This window comes from Phycodurus eques, chromosome 17 (assembly GCF_024500275.1).
Source record: "Phycodurus eques isolate BA_2022a chromosome 17, UOR_Pequ_1.1, whole genome shotgun sequence".
NCBI lineage: Eukaryota > Metazoa > Chordata > Actinopteri > Syngnathiformes > Syngnathidae > Phycodurus > Phycodurus eques.
This window is the reverse complement of record NC_084541.1, coordinates 16,217,631-16,238,648: the sequence shown is the minus strand read 5'-3', so window position 1 is coordinate 16,238,648 and position 21,018 is coordinate 16,217,631. Positions and strand designations below refer to the sequence as shown.

Below are 21,018 nucleotides of genomic sequence, written 5' to 3'. Positions count from 1 at the left end.
TTAGGATTGGAAGGCGAAATAAAAACAGTTATATTACTGAGAACTGAACAATGCAGCTAATTAGCATACATCAGTGTTATTTATTTACTGGGATACATCGTGGGGGGTGGGGGGGGACACTTTATTAACTAATTCACCTCAAGCTGTTTTCAAAGCAGAGTTCCCCATTTTAGAGCATTTTCAAGATCCCCCAAAAATTGTTGACACTATAAGCCCTGATCCTCTTCTTTTGCCAGAAAAAAAGTTTAACTTGTTCCATTCTTTAGTAAACATCGGTTTCTGACTATTAAGTTGGGGGAAAAGATTTTTTGGGTGAAAAGAAACACGTCAAGCAGAACAGTGACTTTGACGCTAATGTTTTTGACTTTTGTAACCCATCAAACTATAAAAACGACAAAAACACGACTGGGAAAGGGCTTGATGGCAAAATAATTAATTTAGAGATATAAAACTTTGAAATGTGTCGTTAGTGACGCTGACTTACTGCGTGACTCAAGTTGAACGTCAGTGGCGTTCCTCATTCCCTTGCGTCATCATCTCTTCTCACGATCATGACACACACTTTCTACTCCCTATCGCGACAAATACCATTTATACCAGACATTGTCATACAATGTTGGCGAGTCAGGTGCCTAAACTTGTCAGTCTTCCAACGTTTTGGCATTTCTCTCCCTCATTTTTGATGTGAAAAGCCGAGATTCAACACCTAATCTTTATCTTCTAAAAGCTGTCCTGATTTCAATTCCATAGCGATACAACGCTGCCATCTACAGGGATCTGTTAATCATGACAGTGGTTTACAAGCCTGGATTTCACAGACTAGGTGGGCGAGACCCTCTTCATGTGTACCCGTTGGAAAAACGTACTTGACGAATATATCCGTCGGTGGCAGTAAACGGTTGGATTCCAGTTGATGAATATCAACGTCCACAACAGTGTCCCCTCTGTGCTTGTGTGGGTTTTCACCAAATAGCAACGAGAAACGTTGCAGTCGATTTTGACATATCACCGGCATACAATGTTGTACGCGTCTGTTTAGAAACCTTCCCTGTGCCTTCCCCATCTGCAGTTGAGTAGCTAACTATCCCCTGCCACTATAGATGGTATTTTCTCATCGGGAGGCAATAAGCCATTTCTGCAATATAATACAGGGAGAATCGTCCTCTGCCACGTCGGGATTCACCTGCCTTGATCTCCATGTGCTCCCTTAGAACCCGAGGGAGGAGTAAGAATATTTCCACTTTCACGCGCCGTCTTATCTTTGCACTGATCCAGCAGGTGATGGAAAAAAAAAAAGGCAGGATATAAAGTCGCTGGTTAATATCCTCTCTTGCTGCAGTGTGCGTGAGTGTGTGAGAGACAGTTGAGAGTAGAGTGTAAATGCGTGAGTGACAATATGGACGTACATTAAATAATATACACAATATGACCAATGTGTGTGTGTGTGTGTGTTTGTTTCCGTGGCAGGACGGCATGGGCAACCTGAGAATAACGGAGAAGGGCCTCAAACTGGAAGGGGACTCGGAGTTCCTTCAGCCTCTTTATGCCAAAGAAATCCAGTCCAAACCAGTAAGTCACTAACTTACGCTATATATTTATTAAATCAGAATCATCTTTATTTGCCAAGTATGTCCAAAACACACAAGGAATTTGTCTCCGGTAGTTGGAGCCGCTCTAGTACAACAGACAGTCAATTTACAGAACACTTTGGAGACATAAAGACATTGACAAAAAACAATTGCAACATTGTATGACAACAAAAAACAAATCATTTGTCTCCTTTTTTTTTTTTTTTTTTTTTTTTTTACATTTCTGTATCATTAGTTTTATATTAATAAATAAAAATGTTAATTGATACTTTCATATTTTAGCAATATAAGAATTATTCTATATTATGTCATTATTAAAGTTACCACATAAAAATAAATAAAATGCAAATATTGGTTATTGTCTTGTTTCTATATATTGCATTCTGTAAGGAATTTTAATTATTAAATTATATATACAGTTTTGTGTTTTTAATTTTAGTTCCTCTATTTATATTTGACTTATTTTAATATAATGGTTATTACCAAATCTAGAACAAATAATGTATTATAATATATTAAATGCATTGTTTATTTTTATTTCTATACATTCTATAATTTGCAATTATGAATGTAAATATAAATTATTTTTATATTTCTATTATTTCCTACTTGTCATTTTTTGCATTATATCAATGTTATGTCATTCTATTGAATGTGATTAAATTGAAAAACAAACTTGATCAACCTAATTAATAGTATAGTACTGTATATTTCATGTTTTATCATATCATTTGATAAAAAAATTTTCAAATTTTATCATTTGTTTTTTATGAAAATCTATATCCATATAAAAATATTAAATGTAGTGTGCAAATATTTGTGGTCTAATTTATATTTTTTATATATATGATTTTGTTTTTTACACTTTTCTATTTTATTTCCTATATTCATTTTTTTATTGTCATTTATTGATTTGATCATACAAGGCATTTGTATTTTTAAATTAGTACATGTATCCTCTTAATATTGAAATTTTTGGGACATGTTATCTGATATATATATATATATATATATATATATATATATATATAGATGTCTCTCCCTGTTAGAGCAGAAAAAAAATCCACATTTTGTTGTTCTTGCTCAAGCAGTTGCCGCTCACACTTTAACACATTGAAACATTTGAATTGCAGAATTTTGATCAATTCTTCATTGAAAAACTTGATATTCAAAGACTGAAAATTAATAAACAGATGAAAAAATATATATATATTTCGGCGCTTGAAATGACACTCCACTTGACATCTCCGGGCATATTTTCCCCTTCAAATGTGCTCAGCCCACGAAGTTTTTTTCGTAACCGCAGACTTTTATATGAAGGCTCTGGGCCTAAAATAAAAGCAATGCAGACACACAAACACACGCACACACTTTCTTTATGTTTCGTGAGAGACGAAGACGTCCTGCCGGGACTAACATGCCCTGTTGCCTCGGTGACGGCAGAGGATGTGGGACGGTGGATCAAAAGCTGGCCGTCGCCAACCATTTATAGTGAACCCCCCGTCGTGCCAGAACTACCTAGGATTTGCGATACAGAGAGACCATATAAAAACATTTTTTGCTGTAGTTTTACCACTTCCACATGCTGTAAACATAAAGCTATTGGGGGGGGGGCAAACACTTATTAAATCACACTTTAGTGTTATTTCTCATTCTCTTGCTGTCAACATACATACAGTACAACAATACTCACAGGCATATATTCTCTCTCTTCTGTGGAAAAACTATTACTGGAGCTTAGTAAGGCACCGTGTCTGCCTCTTCTGCTTGCTAATAATTACACTGCATGACTTCCAGTCGAGTTCAGTGCTGCCCGGCATGTTGCGCTACCAGGTGGTGCTACACTGAAGATGTGCAAGCCTAAATTTGAAAAAAAAAAAAAAATTGAGAAGCAGGCAGACTTTTTCTTGTCGCTGTAGTTGTTATATTTGCGTATGACTTAAGAAAGCCAAAGCATGTAAGATTAAATAACAGTGGGCTAAAAAATTACCCTTGGGGGACACCGTGTGATGTCCGTCCTACAGGACTAAAATCCCTAACACATACGAAGTAGTGCCTGTAATGTAAGTTGGTTTTAAACCAGTTAAGAACTGGACCAGTTAATAGAACCTATCGTTCAAGCCGCTGTGAAAGAGGTCAACCAATGCAAGAATGGATAATTTTGGCGAGTTTCTGTTTTTGTGTAGGTCATTCACAACTTTGATGTGAGATTAGCTGGATGCAAACTGTCTTTTCAACTATTTTGCTGAGAAATGATAAGTTGGAGAAGTGCCTGTAATAGGTTATGATACTTGGTAGGTTTTTTTTTTTCTCTTCATGCGAATTTGTTTTTATTAAAAATAAATGAAATAATTGTTCGTCCGCAGGGTCGCCCTCTGTACCTGCAGTCGTCCCGAAACGTGTCTGTCAACATTGTCAACAGCAACAACCAGCTGCTCACGCAACTCGTAACAGGTATGACATGGCCCGAGAATAAAAAATATACTTAACGATGCTTTCACTTGTCAAATGTTTTCAAAACGCTGATGACACCGACTGCAACAACACAACAAAAAGTTTTCCTCTCTGATCTTCGTGTGTGTGTGTAGTTTTTCGCTTGTCTGCCGCTTACACTGCCCGATGGTGGCAGTCGCACACATCAGAAGGAGCCACAGTGAATTAATCAACATACATAATCTGTTTAATTATTGACATTCTATTTAATCATGTTATTACTATTTGTTTTTATCAAGTGAAATATTACAGAGTGCTATTTTCCTTATTACAAGAACAAAATGGTGGTGTGTTTTGGGGAGGCTGAAACTGATCCATGGCGTTGCCATTCATTTCAATGGGGAAAGCAGTTCCAAGCTTGGTCACAAAAAAAAATAAATAAATAAACTCCTAAGTCCAGGTACCACTCAACTTTGTTGTTTTTTTTCACCAACGTCTCCTTGTAAAACTTCACGTGGCACTTTGTAATTGTTCATGCTATACCGCGCCGCTCCTTTCGTGTGCCATCAGGCTGCCTGGATCCACGGCCGCCGTAACTCCGACGTTGCGCTCTCGCGGCTGATAGAGTCTGGCAAACTGCAAGGTTTACAAATCACTCCGCGTTAACCTGCACGCCGAGCGCCTTTGACTCTGACACGCAAACGGTGTCTGGAAGGGACGTGAACAACAACCGCCCACCCACCCCCGCTGCCCTTTTCAAATGGAGAGCAACAGAATCAATTGGGAGTGTCAATCAGCTACCGTTTTCTACTCCTTTGTATAACTACTTTTTGGGGGTTGGTCATCTCGCCGTGTCAAAATAAAATAAGGCTTTCAGTATTCGAGCAGCTGCGGCTCATTTGGGTTTATCAAAGTACAAGTCCTGGATTTTGTCCAAAATGGCCAACTTTCTGTTCAATTTCAGCATTTGTCCTTGAGGCTTTTCCATGTGCCCTGTATTACTGTATTATTACTTTATTTACATGACCTAATGTTAGATATTACTAAGTGTTACTTACTTTACTTTATTATTATTACTGTGTTATTATAGACATGCCAACCCAATTTTATGTTGGTCGGTGAAATTTGTGTTGGAGGCTGATTTATTTATTTTTTCCCTTCTGTGTTTGTTGGGTTTAGGATCCAGCGGGTTCAAAGCGCGAGGGAAGATGTTCGAGGTCAAATCCACGACCGGCAAGCTTCTGTTCTCGGCCGACGAGCAGGAAGTGGTGGTGGGCGCAGAGAGGCTCCGGGTGATGGGTGAGTGGTTCGTACCTCGTTTTTTTTTTTCGTCGGATGACGTTGTGGATCGAAGAGTTTTGTTCTGACTGATGAAATTGTTTTTTTTTTTTTTGTTTTGTTTTTTGTCCAATCAGATTTCAGCCTGTATGTGTTGCCATGTTAATGTAATCTGCCCAGGGCCTTCATAATCAGTAATGCTGGCCCATGTATCTTCAACTATTCAGCATTATTCTGACCTCTGAGTAAATATTGATTCTTAACTGCTCCGGATAATGTATGTGGCGCATTTGTTTGCTGTTACAGTATATGGCGTCTGTGTGTGTGTGTGTGTGTATATATATAGATATATATATATATAAAATAGTATTGCAACATATAGTGGTGGTATCATTCAGATTCCACTGAATCTTTTGCATAAAAATACCCATCAGTCACGGCGATCTTTTCACCAGCGTAATGCGCTCATATTTGAGTAAAAATGTATTTTGCAAAAAAAAAAATAATGTGAATGAATCCCCCTCGAGGCGTCGCCTGAGACAATTTGCGCCTCGCGTTTACAGATGAGAGCGGTTATTCCGGCCGCTCATCTCCATGCACTTAACATCCTTCGCGGTCATATTTCGTTAGCGTCAGCCCGCTGGAAAGTGCCGCCGAGCCACAGATGGCGGCAGAGGAGATGGAGGGAAGGATAATGGGACGGACGCGGCATTGTTCCACTTTTAAATCGCGGCGAACACGTCCACTCTTTGCTTTTTGTTCAAGGAGTCTTATTATGGTTTATTAATTTTTTTCTTAAATAACAACATTAGTTCCCAGGTGACTTACGAACATGTCTGCGTTGCACTTTTCGTCTCACTCTAATTTTAGCCTCGCTGAATTCAGCCTGTTTTGAGAGGGAGGTTCTCTCTCTTCTGCGATCATGACAAACAGGGGTGGGGTTAGGGGTTGCGACAAAGTGAGCGGTTTCGACTTCAGAAGGACGGTAAACACATCTGTTGTATTTTCACTTGTGGAGGCAGCACTTCATCACCAAGCTGCCCAGTTACACTTGTCGATTCCTGTAGGGGATCTGTGCATGTGGCGCATGCAGACGATGAAGTCACAATCCTGAAACATTCAGAAGGGTTTACAGACAGAATTTCAGAAATGGGCAGAAAACAAAAAAAAATTATCTGGGTGTGTGATTTTATACTACTTCCACTATTTGTGTTGAATAATTATAAGCAGTAGATGATTTTTGGCACTGGTCTGCAGTCAATCATGCCTAAATCTACTCCATGTGATACGACACCACCCATCCTTTAGTTTTCTATCGCGCTTGTCCTCATTAGGGTCGCAGGTAACTGGAGACGACCCAAGCTGACTTTCAGCGAGAGAAGCAGCGTCAGACCTGCTCACCAGTCAGCCGTTCATAAATCTCATTCTCAATGTGATACAATACTGCCCATCCATCTATTTTCGACGGACCTTGTCTTCATTAGGGTCGCAGTAACAGACAGACAAATTCACACTGACATCCTCACCAATGGACAAATTCGAGTTCTGCCAAGACACGTTTTGGGGATGGGATCAAACGTGTGGCAGACTTCTCCATCGTGCTGCCTACTAGAGCGCCATTATTTCCAATTTCGCGCACCCCCTGAAGGGTGTTCAACTGCAGTATCGGAATCTCTGGCATAGACCGTGAAATAAGGTGTAAATAAGTTACATTAGCAATGCATAGACCTTTAAATAAGGAAATAGAGAGCCAACGGGGGCAGACGGCGTAATGCTGTGGTTACCAGTTAGTCCAGGCCAACTCAATGTTATGTAATCTCCCCCCCCCCCCCAAAAAAAAAAAAAAATAATATATCAATAAATAATAATTTATTATAATAAATATGTTTTACTTGTCATATATGAGAGATATGTTTGGGACCTAATAGTACACCTTCAAATACAGTGCAGGTGCAGTCTGAATGGATTAAGTCTGAATTTGGTGATGTGCTGCCTTTGTGAGTGAAAATACAAAGTTTTTTTTACTGAAGCTCCAATCAATTTTAAGTTTTGACATTCTTTATGGGCTTACCTATCCCCCGTTATTTGCCGAAACCCCTGTTTATTCGCTTTATTTTTTTCATGATCCCCAACTTATTTCTTATTTTTTCATGGCCATTGTAAGGGAGTATCAAATATTTGGAAATGTTCACGATTTGCAGCCGAACTAGTTCCAATTCCTCAGCTATTCGCCGGGGGACAGTCGCTGACGCCCTTTCATCCGTTTATTGATTGAATGAGACAAACAGTCAAAGACACAAATTCAAAATGAGAATACTCACGAGGAGCTGCTGTAGGCCACAACTCACGCCCAGACGCTCACACGCAGAGAAACTAACTCCAGATCCTGACGTCACTCAGTAGGCTACACACCTTAAAGACACTTTATAAACCTACTTGTTGTTGTTGTTGGGTTTTTTGTTTTGTTTTGTTTTTTCCTAAAAAATGCAGTGCTATTTTCTTTTTTTTTTTTTTTTTTCTGGTACCGTACTGAACGGAAGCACTTGAAAGAAACGCTCGCTAAAACCCTAAGGACACGAAAGCTTTCAGGAGCGAATACCCAGTTGTAGTTAAGTCCAAACCTGAAACATTTAGTAGAAGCGCTTCCCCGTGTCGAGGCGACTTCTCCCCGGAGTGGCGCCGACCACCTTCTGAATCAGCTCTCGTTTCCTAAGTAAGCGCTGCTCACTCGTGCGGCGTGTTTCCCCCTCGGAGATCAGCAGCGAGCGGACGTGTTCAAAGTTTGACTCCTGCGGAGAGACGCAGTGGAGTGGAGGAATGGAGTGCTGGGGAGCAGCAGTCACCTTGATGCTGAGGTTCAAGCGCATGAAGGGGGTTTATTTACCTGACAAATGGGGTTATTTACCGATCCGACCGAAAGGACAGGTTGCTTAAAGCGTTTGTCTCTGCCTTGGCCTTCACCTTGTCACTGAAACAAATTAGAGCGACTGTCTATGGCCTTGGATTTAGACTGCGAAAGACGTAGATTCCGCCATCCACTTCTCTCACCAAGGGCTTGGCTTCAGGATCGGTTTTGTAGGGGAGCCCTGCAAACATCTGTTTTTTCAAAGTATATGAAAAAAATATCAAAATCCTGAAAAATCGAGTCGTTTTTCTCTGCCCTCCAACGCTGTGTGCGTGTGTCCGCTGAATTTGCTGAAAACACGTCCTGAAAAATAGATGCTACTTTGTCTAGCATCTTTCATGGCTGAGCCGCAAAATACAGTATAGCCGCTCAAAGCCTCTGTGGCTGGATTATATCCCACCGGGTCGTCGTGACTACGAGCCGCTCTAAAGCAGCTACGCAAGAGAAACGTAGTGCTATGCCACCATCTTGTGGCATTTTGGTGCCAAGGAACTATGTTGAAATGAGTTGGAGTTTCATTTTGAGAGAAGTAGTGCTTTGCTGCTATATAACTGGCAAGGAACTATGTTGAAGTGAGTTGAGGTTTTGTTTCAGACAAACATAGGTCTTTGCTGAATCCTGTGGCATATTTGTGCCATGGGACTATGTTGAAATTAGTTGAGAAGCTTCAATCAGACAAGTGTAGTGATTTGCCGCCATCTTGTGGCCTCTTGGTGCCAATCAACTACGTTCAAGTGAGCTGAGGAGTTTCATTCACATAACTGTAGTTCTTCGCCATATTGTGGCATCTACAGGCAATTATAAACCTTTTTAGCGGGGGCCTCAGTTCCTCACAGATTTTTGCAATTCCGCCGTGCGAGGCCTCCTTTTCTTGTTTGGCTCCTGCTGTTGTACCATCAACGGCGTGATCATGTTGTAAGTTCATGGAGACAAGGTGTCTTCCTTTTTATATTTGCCATCCGTCAAAGCTCCTGCCGCGTTTTATTCACCGCTGTCCTTCCTCCGGAGTGGACGCCGTTAAGCTGTAATGAAACGATAAAAGACAGCCGAGTTACTGTGCAGAGGCGGCGGTGCGCCTTTCACGCCGTTATCTGGAGCGCGTGGCCAATGTGCAACGGATTCCTGTCGAGCGACCGCGTTCCGTGCAAAGCCCTGGCGACGGCCAATGTGCTCTTTGTGCGTTTCTTTTCTTAGGAGCCGCATGTTAGCTTTATACACGGGCGGTAAGCAGCTTGAAGGGTGACAGGGTATCGTAATAATAAGGCACAACCGTTCCTTTCAACCGTTCAGATATTCCAAAGACTGCTCTGTAAAAATGTTCTCTGGAATTATATTAGTCTTGGTGCAATGTAGGTTTAATGTATCGGAGACTTGGATGATCATAAAGATGATTTACTACTGCTTTTTATATATATATATATATATATATATATATATATATATATATCCATCCATCCATCCATCCTTTTTCTGAGCCGCTTCTCCTCACTAGGGTCGCGGTCGTGCTGGAGCCTATCCCAGCTGTCATCGGGCAGGAGGCGGGGTACACCCTGAACTGGTTGCCAGCCAATCGCAGGGCACATTGAAACAGACAACCATTCGCACTCACAGCAATTTAGAGTCTCCAATTAATGCATGTTTTTGGGATGTGGGAGGAAACCGGAGTGCCCGGAGAAAACCCACGCAGGCACGGGGAGAACATGCAAACTCCACACAGGCGGGGCCGGGGATTGAACCCGGGTCCTCAGACCTGTGAGGCTGACGCTCTAACCAGTCGGCCACCGTGCCGCCATATATATATCAGAAGTTGAATGGTCTTCATTGACTATAGGGGGTGAACAACTAAATAGTTTTTATAGTTGACTGTAATTTGATGAAAGCCCAGTCAAAGTCGAGGAATTGAGTCGAAAGTCCTTCGCAAATTGTCTAATTGAAAGACAAGATGGGGGGGGTGGAAAATGCAATTAAGGATTAGTCGACTTCAAACTTTTAAACTAGTCGACTAATCGGTTCAACCCCTAGTTGACGGTTGTTGAAAGTACACATTTTATTCCGAGTTCAAGTTGAACCTTTATTTTTTGTTTTGGCACAGAAAATGCAACAAATCTGTGCGCCTCTCAGAGCTTTTCTCCATGACAACCAAGGTAATGTTTGCATACGCACTTAACGGCCATTTTTAGCTACAAGAAAGGATTTTAAATCCAAAGAACAAACAAGGTCACTGGTGTATCATCCAATTAATCCTTAATCCACCTTTTACCATCCCAAACAAAACTAGTTCACACAGGGATATTGACGAACCCGTTTGAACTCTGTTGCAAACCGAGACAACGGGAGCGCTGCCATTCGCCGACGATTGCAATTTTTTGGAAACGGCAACAAGACAAGTGGCCGACAGTCAGTCAGTCCGTTCCGTTCGGCTGTGTCGCTTAGTGTGGGGCGGGCCTCAGTTCTGCCATTTCGCTGCATTTTCGCTGTCCTTTTTATTTCATGTACTGTAAATATTGTAATACAGCGATCACGTTGCTTAATATTATTCGACGGTTGCTCTGCAGTGTTGTATATATTGATGTTTAGGTTCCAGGAAGCAATTTATTTGTTTCACTCAACCAGCCTCTCTCTTTGCTCCCCCCCCCCCCCCCCCCCCCCCCCCCCCCCCGTAATAGCCCTTTTTGTGTTTTTCCCGCCACTGTTATTGTTTGTGGTTGTAGTATACGAGTAACATTCCACGAAGCTGTGATCTAGCGGCTTCTGTGCTCTCGGCCCTAAGACTCGCAAAAGTAAACCCAATCGATTTAGACCTGCTGTCTCTTTATGGGGGTTTAGTACCTTTTTATCGAAGCAGGATATCCAATTTCCTGGCTAAGGAATCTCGCCTCGTTGTGTGTTTGGCCGGAAAGGAACGCGTGCGCCTCACACATGGCTGGCCGCTGGGTTCGAGGACACCGCCGCCAGCCTCGTTTCATGGCTGACATAAATCCCAACGCCGGTGGTCACAAAGCCCGATTAGATTGTAAACAGGGCTCTGGGTGGGGGCGAGCTCCTTCCTCCACCACCCCCGCAAGCCTTCCATGCTCGGGGGGCTTGTGAGGCTGGCCTGAAAAATGGGAAGCTGGTGGGTCCTTAAAGAATTTCTGAGGACCCTCCAATGTCTATTTCCTAGAAAATAAAACTTAATCTTTCGATTAGAAACTCATAACTTTGGGAGGAAATGCAGTTATGAGAATGAAGTTGTGTTTTTTTCCAAGAAAAAAGTTATCTTTACTCGTTATTATCAGGATAAAAAGTTGGAATCATACAAGAACAAAGTTGTATTTTTCCAAGATAATCATAATATTATGGTATTAAATTCAAAGTTTAACGAGGTAAGAAAATCATATTTTAACAAGCGAATTTCAGAAATACGACTAAATGAATGCTCAAACGGCTTTTCGTCGAGGCGCATTATTTTGCCGTGAGAGATCAAAAAGTGTGCCGTGGCAAATTATCCAATTTCACCTGATTGCTCCAAAAATGATTAATTTACGACAATTATCTATCTATGCTAGCGACTTATAGTGAATATGGTGCTAAAGCTTACTTTTGTACACAGAGTTGTTCAGCGAATAATGGAGGATAGTTTTCACAAAGATCTGCAAACATTACGGCCGTTAGACAAAAAACTGCAAAGTAGCGACTGCATATATATATATATATATATATATATATATATATTTTCGCAGTCTTTCCTCCTGTGTCGCACTAATTGCTACGCAAGTCTGCAGTGACATTAGTCCGTTTGGGGAAAAATAATCAGTGCAAAATCCCGCGGTGTGGCGAAAAGCCCAAGATATATTTACACATACGATTTTAAAAAATCTGCCAAATAGTGAGACCCTAAAAAGTGAACCGCGTTATGGCTAGTGACAACAGTATACTCTAACAAATACACCATTTAGTACAAAAAAGACGACTTTGTTTGTAATTATCATTCATTTAGATTCATGTACGTAACAACCTTATCAGAGCTTTAACTGAGCCAAAGCTGACGTCAGGAGGAGTAATATCTTGATGTATATTTTATTAACCCCTCCTATGTAGGTTTGCGCTTTCTCCAAATCGTACGACTTAATAATTTATTCCAAATGACTTTTGGGGATCCCCAAGCTACGGCTCGTGGACCCCAGTTGAAGAATCACTTTCGTAGATCTCATGAGCTGCACCGATCTGTCTTCACGACCCCCCTCCCTCCTCATATGACGAAGCATCCATCAAGAGGGAGGAGGCGAGCGCACTGTGTGCTAATGCCATTACAGCATCCGGCACGGAGGCATTATCAGCGACAGCGGCGATGCCGGCGCATCATTACTGATGGATCTCCAAGGTGACTGTGAAAGTCGTCTCGGCGCAGAGAAGAGAACATTAGGAGGATTCTTGTATGCTTGAGGGGCACCAGATGAAAACTGAGAACTATGTATTACTCAATTGTGCCGATATAGCATTGAACTGTTTTCCCACCATCCAACACAATTACGGCATGCGGCTAGCTCGCAAGCTATGCCTATGCCCCAAAAATGCAAATGTCGGCCATCAGTGCGCGCATGTCACGCTGAGAAAGTTGGAAACATCAAGAAAGGAAAAGAAGAGGGACAATTTTTTTTTTTTTTTTTTTTTTTTTTTTTTCCCCCCAGTCTGACCTGACTAACAACGTGGACCGAGGCTTCGGGCTGGCATAGCCACATAAGAGCGCCTCGTTGTCACAACTGGACAAAAGCCCCTACCGGCGGCTTTAAGTGGATATATTTGTGTGGCTCAAACGGAGTTATATGGAGTTATAAGAAAGAGGCTTAGATGGAGGAGCATCCATTTTTCCAGGCCGCAGAGCAGCTGTAGACATACTGGGTTTGTGATTTCACACTCCTGAGACACAACTATTTCTATACAAGCAATTGAAGAGTCCATTTTTCTTAGCGTCTTCGTTTAAAACGCATCGTTTTAATTTTAGGCTTCCAGTGACCTGTGACTTGAGTTGTACACTCGGTTTTGTACTCTTGAGACTTAAAAACCCCATTTTTCCTGACATTTAATACACAGCAAGGTCATCCGCATTGTGTTTGAGAGAGGCTTTACTTCACCTTCGCTTGTTTACTGCGCATCTTTCCTTGTTGATGCAAACTCAGCTTACCCCAGCTCCATCTAATTGTCACCATATTTATATATATTTTTTTGTGTGTGTCAATACTGTACGATGATGATTCGCTGTAAATGTAAGGCGCATGAGCTGTATTCAAACAATTCTGCCTTTACAAAGAGCTGAGTTGTAAGGTAACCCATTCATGGATCAAATAGGCTTTTGGGTGTCATCTGAAATCAAAAGTGCTTTGCTTACATGGAAGCAAATTACTGTTCTAATTATAGTCACCGTGTTTTTGTTTTGCGACCGAGCCCCTCTTTCCCCACCGCCCACCGGTGAAACGGAGCAACGTGTTGTTTTTGAAATACATCATGAAAAGTGTGGGATTATTCAGTTGAAGAATTGATTGAGCTGGGCATTGAAATAAGCGCATGTCAGCACAAAGGATAATTACTGTCGCAAGCCTTGTCGCACTTCAGTACGTATCTGCCTCTCTGTGAAAAGGATTTTTTTCTGATTTTTATTCGGGCTTTTGTTTTGCGCACAATTGCAAACAGGATGACGAGAATTCAGTCAAAAAGTGGTAAGGTCTGGTAATTGCATTTGTAATTACCAAGCTCATTTATTTTATGTTTCTATAATGGTTAATACACACTGGTGTATTAACCATTATGGAAACACAACCCAAATTACATGTTTGATGATAAAATATAATCTTTCAGGCTTTTACCATACTCCATAAAGTGTACAGCTGCATTAATCCAAGTGCAAGTCTATGTGATGAATTAGCTTAGTAGCGCATCCCAGAACCTTTGAAACATTCAGTGCCCGGAGGCAGTTTTACCGAGCAAAATGAAATTTGGCAGCCAGGTCCAGCATAAGTAGACATATAAAACATTCACAAGAACCAATGCTGTCAAATGCACAGGAAGTCGGCCAGCTTGTCTCAGGCGTGACTCCCAGAAATTGGCTCAGGAGCACCATCCGGAAAAAGATTTGCCCCTGGAAGCAGGTTTTACCAAGAAACATGAAATTTGGTAGGCTGGTCCAGCACAATAAATATTCTAACAAATATGTTATGCACCGTAACTGTGCACTGTATTTTCTATTTGTCTCACCATGTCCTTCCATCCGGTCACTCACCAATTCTGTTCACCGTCACGGACACTAACTCCATCATTCAAAAAACATCGCCAGCTTTTCTTTGAGCGAGCGTGTCTCATTTAGTCATCTCGTCTTTGGTCACGGCATCTCCTCCGGCTGTCTTTGACCCGCTCCTAATGAGTCAATGGCCTGGCCGCCGCCACATATTTCATGCTAATGTGCAATCTCGAAAAAAGCTCCAGTGATCCACCCTCGAGGACTCGTGCGGTTCAAGACCCTCATCTGCTGTACACCGAGCCACGCCATCACCTTCGTCCTCCCTGGGATAAAGATGGAACTCAGTCTTCGCCCCCACTAGATCGCCGTTCATTGTTTGTGGTCCTGCTATATTTTTAAGCAATAGTTGTTTCTTTTTAAATGAGCTTTTACAGTATAGATATGTAGTATGAAGTGGCGTGGCTTCAGTGTAGCTCCACATTGTGCCACAGCACTGAGGTCTACTAAAAGAAATGCATTGTAATTCAAAACAAAGAAGAGACAGAGATGGTCCTCAACTAAACTCTAGTAAGGGTCTTTGTTCCCACAGAGCGGAGACGGTGTCTGTTTTTCTATGCGCTGACTGTACACACTGCTGCTCAGTGTGTAATGAAGTAGCAGTTGTTTGAAGGTTTCTCGTTACCCTAGCAACTCTGCTCGTTTCCTTTAGCCAGTCGTGACATTTTGCATTTAGCTGACCTTCGTTAGATGAAATTATGACTTGTTTGAACATTTTGTCGTTTAATTGTTCAATTGTGTTTTGTTTTATGCCAGTTTATAAGTACATTTCAAATAGGACTGACAAATAAACGGCTCGAAGCAAGCATGCTGTGCCTCTTATTTGGGCAACGATGCATCAGAGAGAACAGGCGCTAGGAAATACTTTAAATGTGCCTGTTAATGAGTGAAGTTAAAATGTGTTTAAAGCGTTTTGGAGGGGTAAATTATTAAAACAAGTATTGTTTTTGTACACTGTACTACGGTCTCACTTACAGCGTGGCTTTTCTCCTATGGCAGATGGGTATGGAATACATCCTCTGCGATAAATGGGGTTCACTGTCATGGCAGAGAAGGAATATGGAGGGGAGTCACTGAACTTTTTCCGCAAAATGCTGAGTGAGGACTAAAGAGAAAACCCGGGAGCCGTACACCTTCCAAGCTGTGGCTCCCATCACAGATTGATGTCGTCTTTTTTTTTTCACAGCGAATGGAAGGCGTTAGAGCTGAGGGCCAGATGGATGCAGCCAATTTCCCCTCCACTGGGCCACCTGCTGCTTTTTCAGCTCGGGAGTGGTGTAGAATTTGGCATGCAGACCCTGGCTTCCGGCGGCTAATGGCGGCAAGCCATTAAGAAAAGCCTCATTCCAGGGGTGGAGAAACAAAGGGATGCCATTTTCAAGGGTATTCCAATATTTCATCTCTGAAATGTGGACGCTGATGACAAACCACCAAAAGGTTTGCTTTGCGCCGACGATGCGCTTTTCTCCGCTCGCCGCCGTTCGCTTTGGACTGATGGGCGTAATGACGTCGTTTAGCGGCTGACAGTTAGACAACGGCACGCTAATTGCTCAATCAAATGCTGCTGTTTTATCATGTTTTAATCGCAGGTGAAATAGGGAGCTTTGCAATTTTCCTTGCTTTCTTTTTATGCCTGCCAATCGCTCGGTTGCTTAATGTTCAGACAGCCACTTAACTGATCGGCTGACATTAAATCGCTCCCGAGTAAACAGTCTTCCGACTAACACTGCAGTCGCTGTAACGACAATAACCTTGTGCGATGAACCACATGCTGCGTCACAGTGTCTAAAAGACAGTACAGTAATCCACTGCACGTTCATGGTTCACTAGTCGCAAATTCAACTATTCTGTTCTACTTTGGGGAGGAACCTATCCTCCCATTCAAAACGTTTGCACTTTAAATAGGAAAGTAGTACGGTTCGTCCGAGGAAGTGATGCATCTTTGCTGAGAGACAATCTTTGTATGTCGGGGAGTAGATAGGTTGTCGACTCGACAAGCCAAGATTCACCCGAATCTATATCTTCAACTCAAAAGCTGTGCTGATCTCAAATCCAAAGCGACGCAATGCTGCCATCTACCGGCCGCCGTTTGTCATTACTGTTACGTCGAAGTTTGAACTTCACAGCTCAAGTTGGGCGAGACCCTGCTCCACGCCTACTGTTTAAAAAAAATGCACATGACGAATATATTCGTCAGTGGTAGTAAACGGTTGGATTTCGCTGGATGAATATAAACGTTCACAGCTGGGAATGAGTTAATATTGGCAATCATCAACATTTGTAAGGTGGGCGTCAAATGTCTTTTCCAGTTTTTGTTTGTTTTTTTAAGGTCTCCTGACTAACACAACAGTCGCTGTACAAGAATAAGCTCGGGCGAAGAACACCATGCTGCTAAATACATTATATGATCCTGTGTCTGCTCTTGCAAATTTCCATTAGCCAGAGATGTCACTTCTTTTTTGTAGCAGCTGTGCTTTGATCATACGTTCTTGCAGATCCAGCCCGAAATAGCACATTGCCGGCTGACTTTTGTTTTTTTGTTTTTTTTTCGTCAGCATGTTTATATGAGGTTTATGCCAAGACTGGTAAAAACCAAGACAGATACCACATGCCGGCTGACGTTTTAAGGTAAACCTTGTGGAGTCGCCCTGACAGCTCTTAAACGGGGTAAAGGATTTACTGCACGACGGGCTGGGGAAAAAAAGGCGTGTTCGAATGAAATCTTCTGACAGCTTGGGCGATGGAGCTTAGAGGTGGGTCGATGTGATCTTAATGGTCTGAGAAATGTCTTCCACGGGAAAATTTGGGGGGGAACAGATGGTTGGTCAGGTTATCAATCTACTTGCAAAATACATTCACTTCCTGGACTCGGCCATCTGGGCTTGAACGGCCCAAGTGGCTCATTGGCAATGTATTTTTTTGAGAAAGATATTACTTTTTATCGGTACTCTTGGCTTTTTTATGTCTTTCTATGAAAGTTCCTGTCGCCCAATTTTGGGAGTGTAATATATACAAATGTATTACAATATCACTTAAAGTAGGCAATGTATATTAGTTAGAGACCAGGTTTTTTTAGCACTAGTGCAAAAACGTATGATAATTCCTCTTATAGTGGCCATTTCCTCAATTACCTGGTGAATAAGGTGTCGATTTGAAAGATGTCGCTTTGGGGTATTTTGTTTGCTGTATTTTTTACCAGGGTTCGACATACACAGTAAGTTGAGCTTTGTAGTTGTAGCGAATCAAGACAGAGCAGTCCAGAAAGTCATTAACAAATAAATCAAAACAATTCCTCCAGTGCTTATTCAGCTCAGCCAGTAATCTATATTTCTTCATTATTCATTTTACCAATGCAGCTTCACCCACTCAGTTGTTGGTAATAATCCGTTTTCAACATAACAGCGTCGCCTATACCTTCCACCACGAATGGCCTTGCTATGGATCAGCAAAACCACTTCAATTGGAGTATGAATGTTTATGAATCTTCTGGGATATGTTTCATGTTTGCGTCCACCCGCGTTTTTCCACGTTGCTTCGGTTCCGCTGCCCTCCGAAGCTTTACTCACGTCAAGCATCGCATGCTTCATGAGGTTCTGATTTATCTGGATTGTGCCAGTAAGTGAGGAGAAGCAGTGAGAATGAAAAGGCATGCAGGAAGTGGGAGTGTGTGTGGGGGGGAATCAAAGTTGGGGGGGGGGAAAAAGACTGATGAAATTGAAGATAATGTGGTGTGTGATGAGGGATTGAGTGATAGCGAGAATACGAAGATGGAGGGACAGGAAGATGAAAAGAAACGCGCATGATCACGTTTTTGGAAACCCTACCCATGAAATCGTCTGGCGAAAGAGGAAATTAGACGACGAGGTGGGTTCTGTCGATTCTCGCGTGGGTAGAGGAAGGCTCCCGGTGTTTACGAGAGCAAGAGGAAGCCGATGCGCAACCGCAGCTCGTCTACATTGATCGCCGGCGACTGAGGCGCCGATGGCGAGCGATTATGCCTGTGATGAGGCTTGATGGCTCAAAGGACACGTCACAATTCTTTACTTCGGATTTGCGTCATTCATGGGAAATGTGGAGATAAACCACATAAACCCCATCAATGAGAGTACAAGCGTAAAATCTGATTTAACCAGTCGGGCTGCGACTGTGGAATAATTTTAGAATCAAGTATTCTACCGATTATCCCGTCGATTAATTGGATTAAAATGCGTTTTTTCATTATTAAATCCAACGTGCATGTGAGGTGCAGGTTTTACTTTTGTCCACTTTTGGTCGTCATCCTCACATTCTACTGTAGTATCTGCGACTTTGAGTGTGAATGGCTTTACAAGGCAGAGCCTCAGCTGGCGAGTGACGTGGGGGTCAGCGAATGAGTCTTTAGATTTGGCTGACTGCTGTTGAGTTAATCGACGTGAGTTGTGCCCTTTGGGAGCTTGGCTTTGAATGTACGAGCGATTACAGTTAGTTGGCCGTATTACAAAAATTGCACTTAATCGTAATGTTAAGGGTAAAATGATCGCAAACTTTGGACATTCTCTCTGTCTTTTACGGATTCTTTCCTCCTTGCCAACTTCTTTCTTCACAGAGTGGTGCGTGCGACTGCAGTAACATTAGTCCGTGTTGAAAAAATGATCCCTGCGAAGCTTCGTGTCAGAGATTTTGCTTTGGCAATCTAATTACTATTCAATTAATCGTTGCAGCCCTTCTAACCAGTCAATGAAAGGTCAGCATAAACACACGGATTGGATACGCCCCGTCAAAGTGAATGCGGCGTAAACGCAAAAATCGGATGTAACCCGTCAATCCAAGTGCAGTTTAAACACGCAGATCGGATACATCATGTCAATGTCAGCTTGACATTATCGAAATACATCGATTAGTGATGTACACACAGCCACGTCTGCACAAACAACACAAATAAACACATTAAAAACACACATACACACCTCTGCGACAAGTAATAGCTTTGGAAAGAATTTCCTGAATTTTGTCTGCGGTACCACTTGGACCCACGAAGCCCTTTTTCGTCTTTATTGTCACATAACGCCTCCTAATCCTAGAAAGTGTGCGCGCGTGTCTGCATGTGTGTTGCTGGACAGATGACAAAGAATATTTTAAATGTGCGTGGGTTCGTTATGGAGCAGGCCCGTCCAATAGGTTCCTCTCCCAAACTATTTCGTGAATGTTATTTTTGTGCAAAGAGAGACTGAATATAAATAAGTTTAAAATACGCCCACACACACACACACATCGCTAATCAGCCTGCGCCCCCCTTTTCAAGTCAACGGTGCCAACAGGCGCCATTTTTTGCAGAGGGGGATAGCAAGCGTCCCATTCATTATCATCGTTTCCAATTAAAGAATTAATAGGAGAATATACAGTCGGTGTCACTTTAAGGGTTGAGGCCTTTAAATAGCACTATTTTCTTTTTTCACATCAATATGTATTTCATTACAGAGCAGCAATCTATGAAAATACTTGTGACACAGCTCTTATAGTGTTGTTTCTAAGTGACATTGTAGTTGAGGTGTTGTTTTTATTTTGGGGAGGGGGTGGTTCTGTTCACCGACAAGGACGTCATGATTGAGCCCTATAAATTCTGCCTAGCAGCAAGTGACACAAAAGAAAACTTTGTTTCTAAAGTAAACCCCCGCATACTCGGGGTTCAGTATTCATTTGCGTTTTTTTCTTTTAGGCCAAATAATATATTACATATATCTTGGTGCAAAGGAACTATGTTGAAGTCGAGGCAGGAGCTTCCTTTTGTCAGGCCACAACTTTGACAGAAACAAAGTGCTTTACTGCCATCTTGTGGCATCTATAGGCAATTGCGAACCTTCTACTAAACATCGACTCATTAGTAGATCATGCAATTGTTAATTATGTATTAAGAATCCCAGAGGTGTTTATTACTTTATTATTACAAAGTAAATGTTGGGAGTATTATTAAACACTTTATTAAAAGTGGAGTCATTCATTTCTTGTGATTTACACATAAAAGTTACAAAAAATACATAAATGTTAAAAACAAACTGTACTGATTAAATAAAAGTGTGTTGTACTTAAATGTTAAATACAACTGAACGAACTGCACTCGAAAAATGTACTCTGCTCAAAATGAAACTTTTTTTTTTTTTTGTCATAGGCCTGCAGTACGTTTTTGTAAACAGGCTTTATGCATAGCTACAAGCTTGTATGATTTGTATTTTTTGTTTTAAAAGTTGTACAATTTGATTTCTATGTAATTCAGTGACTCGTTCGCGTACCACTACACATTTTGATAGTCACTGGTCTGACGGAACGGTAATTGTCGTCTCCAGATTACGTAAATTCATCTTTATTACTACGCAGAAAACAGACGCGTTAATATATGCAGAGATACTGTTTACCTTCTTTGGTAGATTCAAATAGGCCCAGCAACTGAACTCTTTAATATTCCTATTACTGCTTTGAAATATCACAGCTTTCCCCCCCAATTACTCCGAATTACAGTGACCTTTTTTTTCGTGCAATATCCTACTAAATTGCCCTTTGTGGTCTCG

At 41.7% G+C, this 21,018-nt stretch overlaps 1 protein-coding gene across 4 annotated transcripts in view; it reads left to right on the top strand.

Annotated features, from left to right (window-relative positions):
• sgcd (sarcoglycan, delta (dystrophin-associated glycoprotein)) overlaps positions 1 to 21,018 on the top strand; it is a 124,724-nt gene that overhangs the window by 90,284 nt on the left and 13,422 nt on the right. For all 4 annotated transcript variants that reach the window (XM_061703085.1, XM_061703086.1, XM_061703087.1 and 1 more), the window contains 3 exons: positions 1,468 to 1,569; positions 3,956 to 4,043; positions 5,202 to 5,321. In XM_061703085.1, the coding sequence (XP_061559069.1) occupies positions 1,468 to 1,569; positions 3,956 to 4,043; positions 5,202 to 5,321 (310 nt within the window). The remainder of the gene's footprint in view (positions 1 to 1,467; positions 1,570 to 3,955; positions 4,044 to 5,201; positions 5,322 to 21,018) is intronic.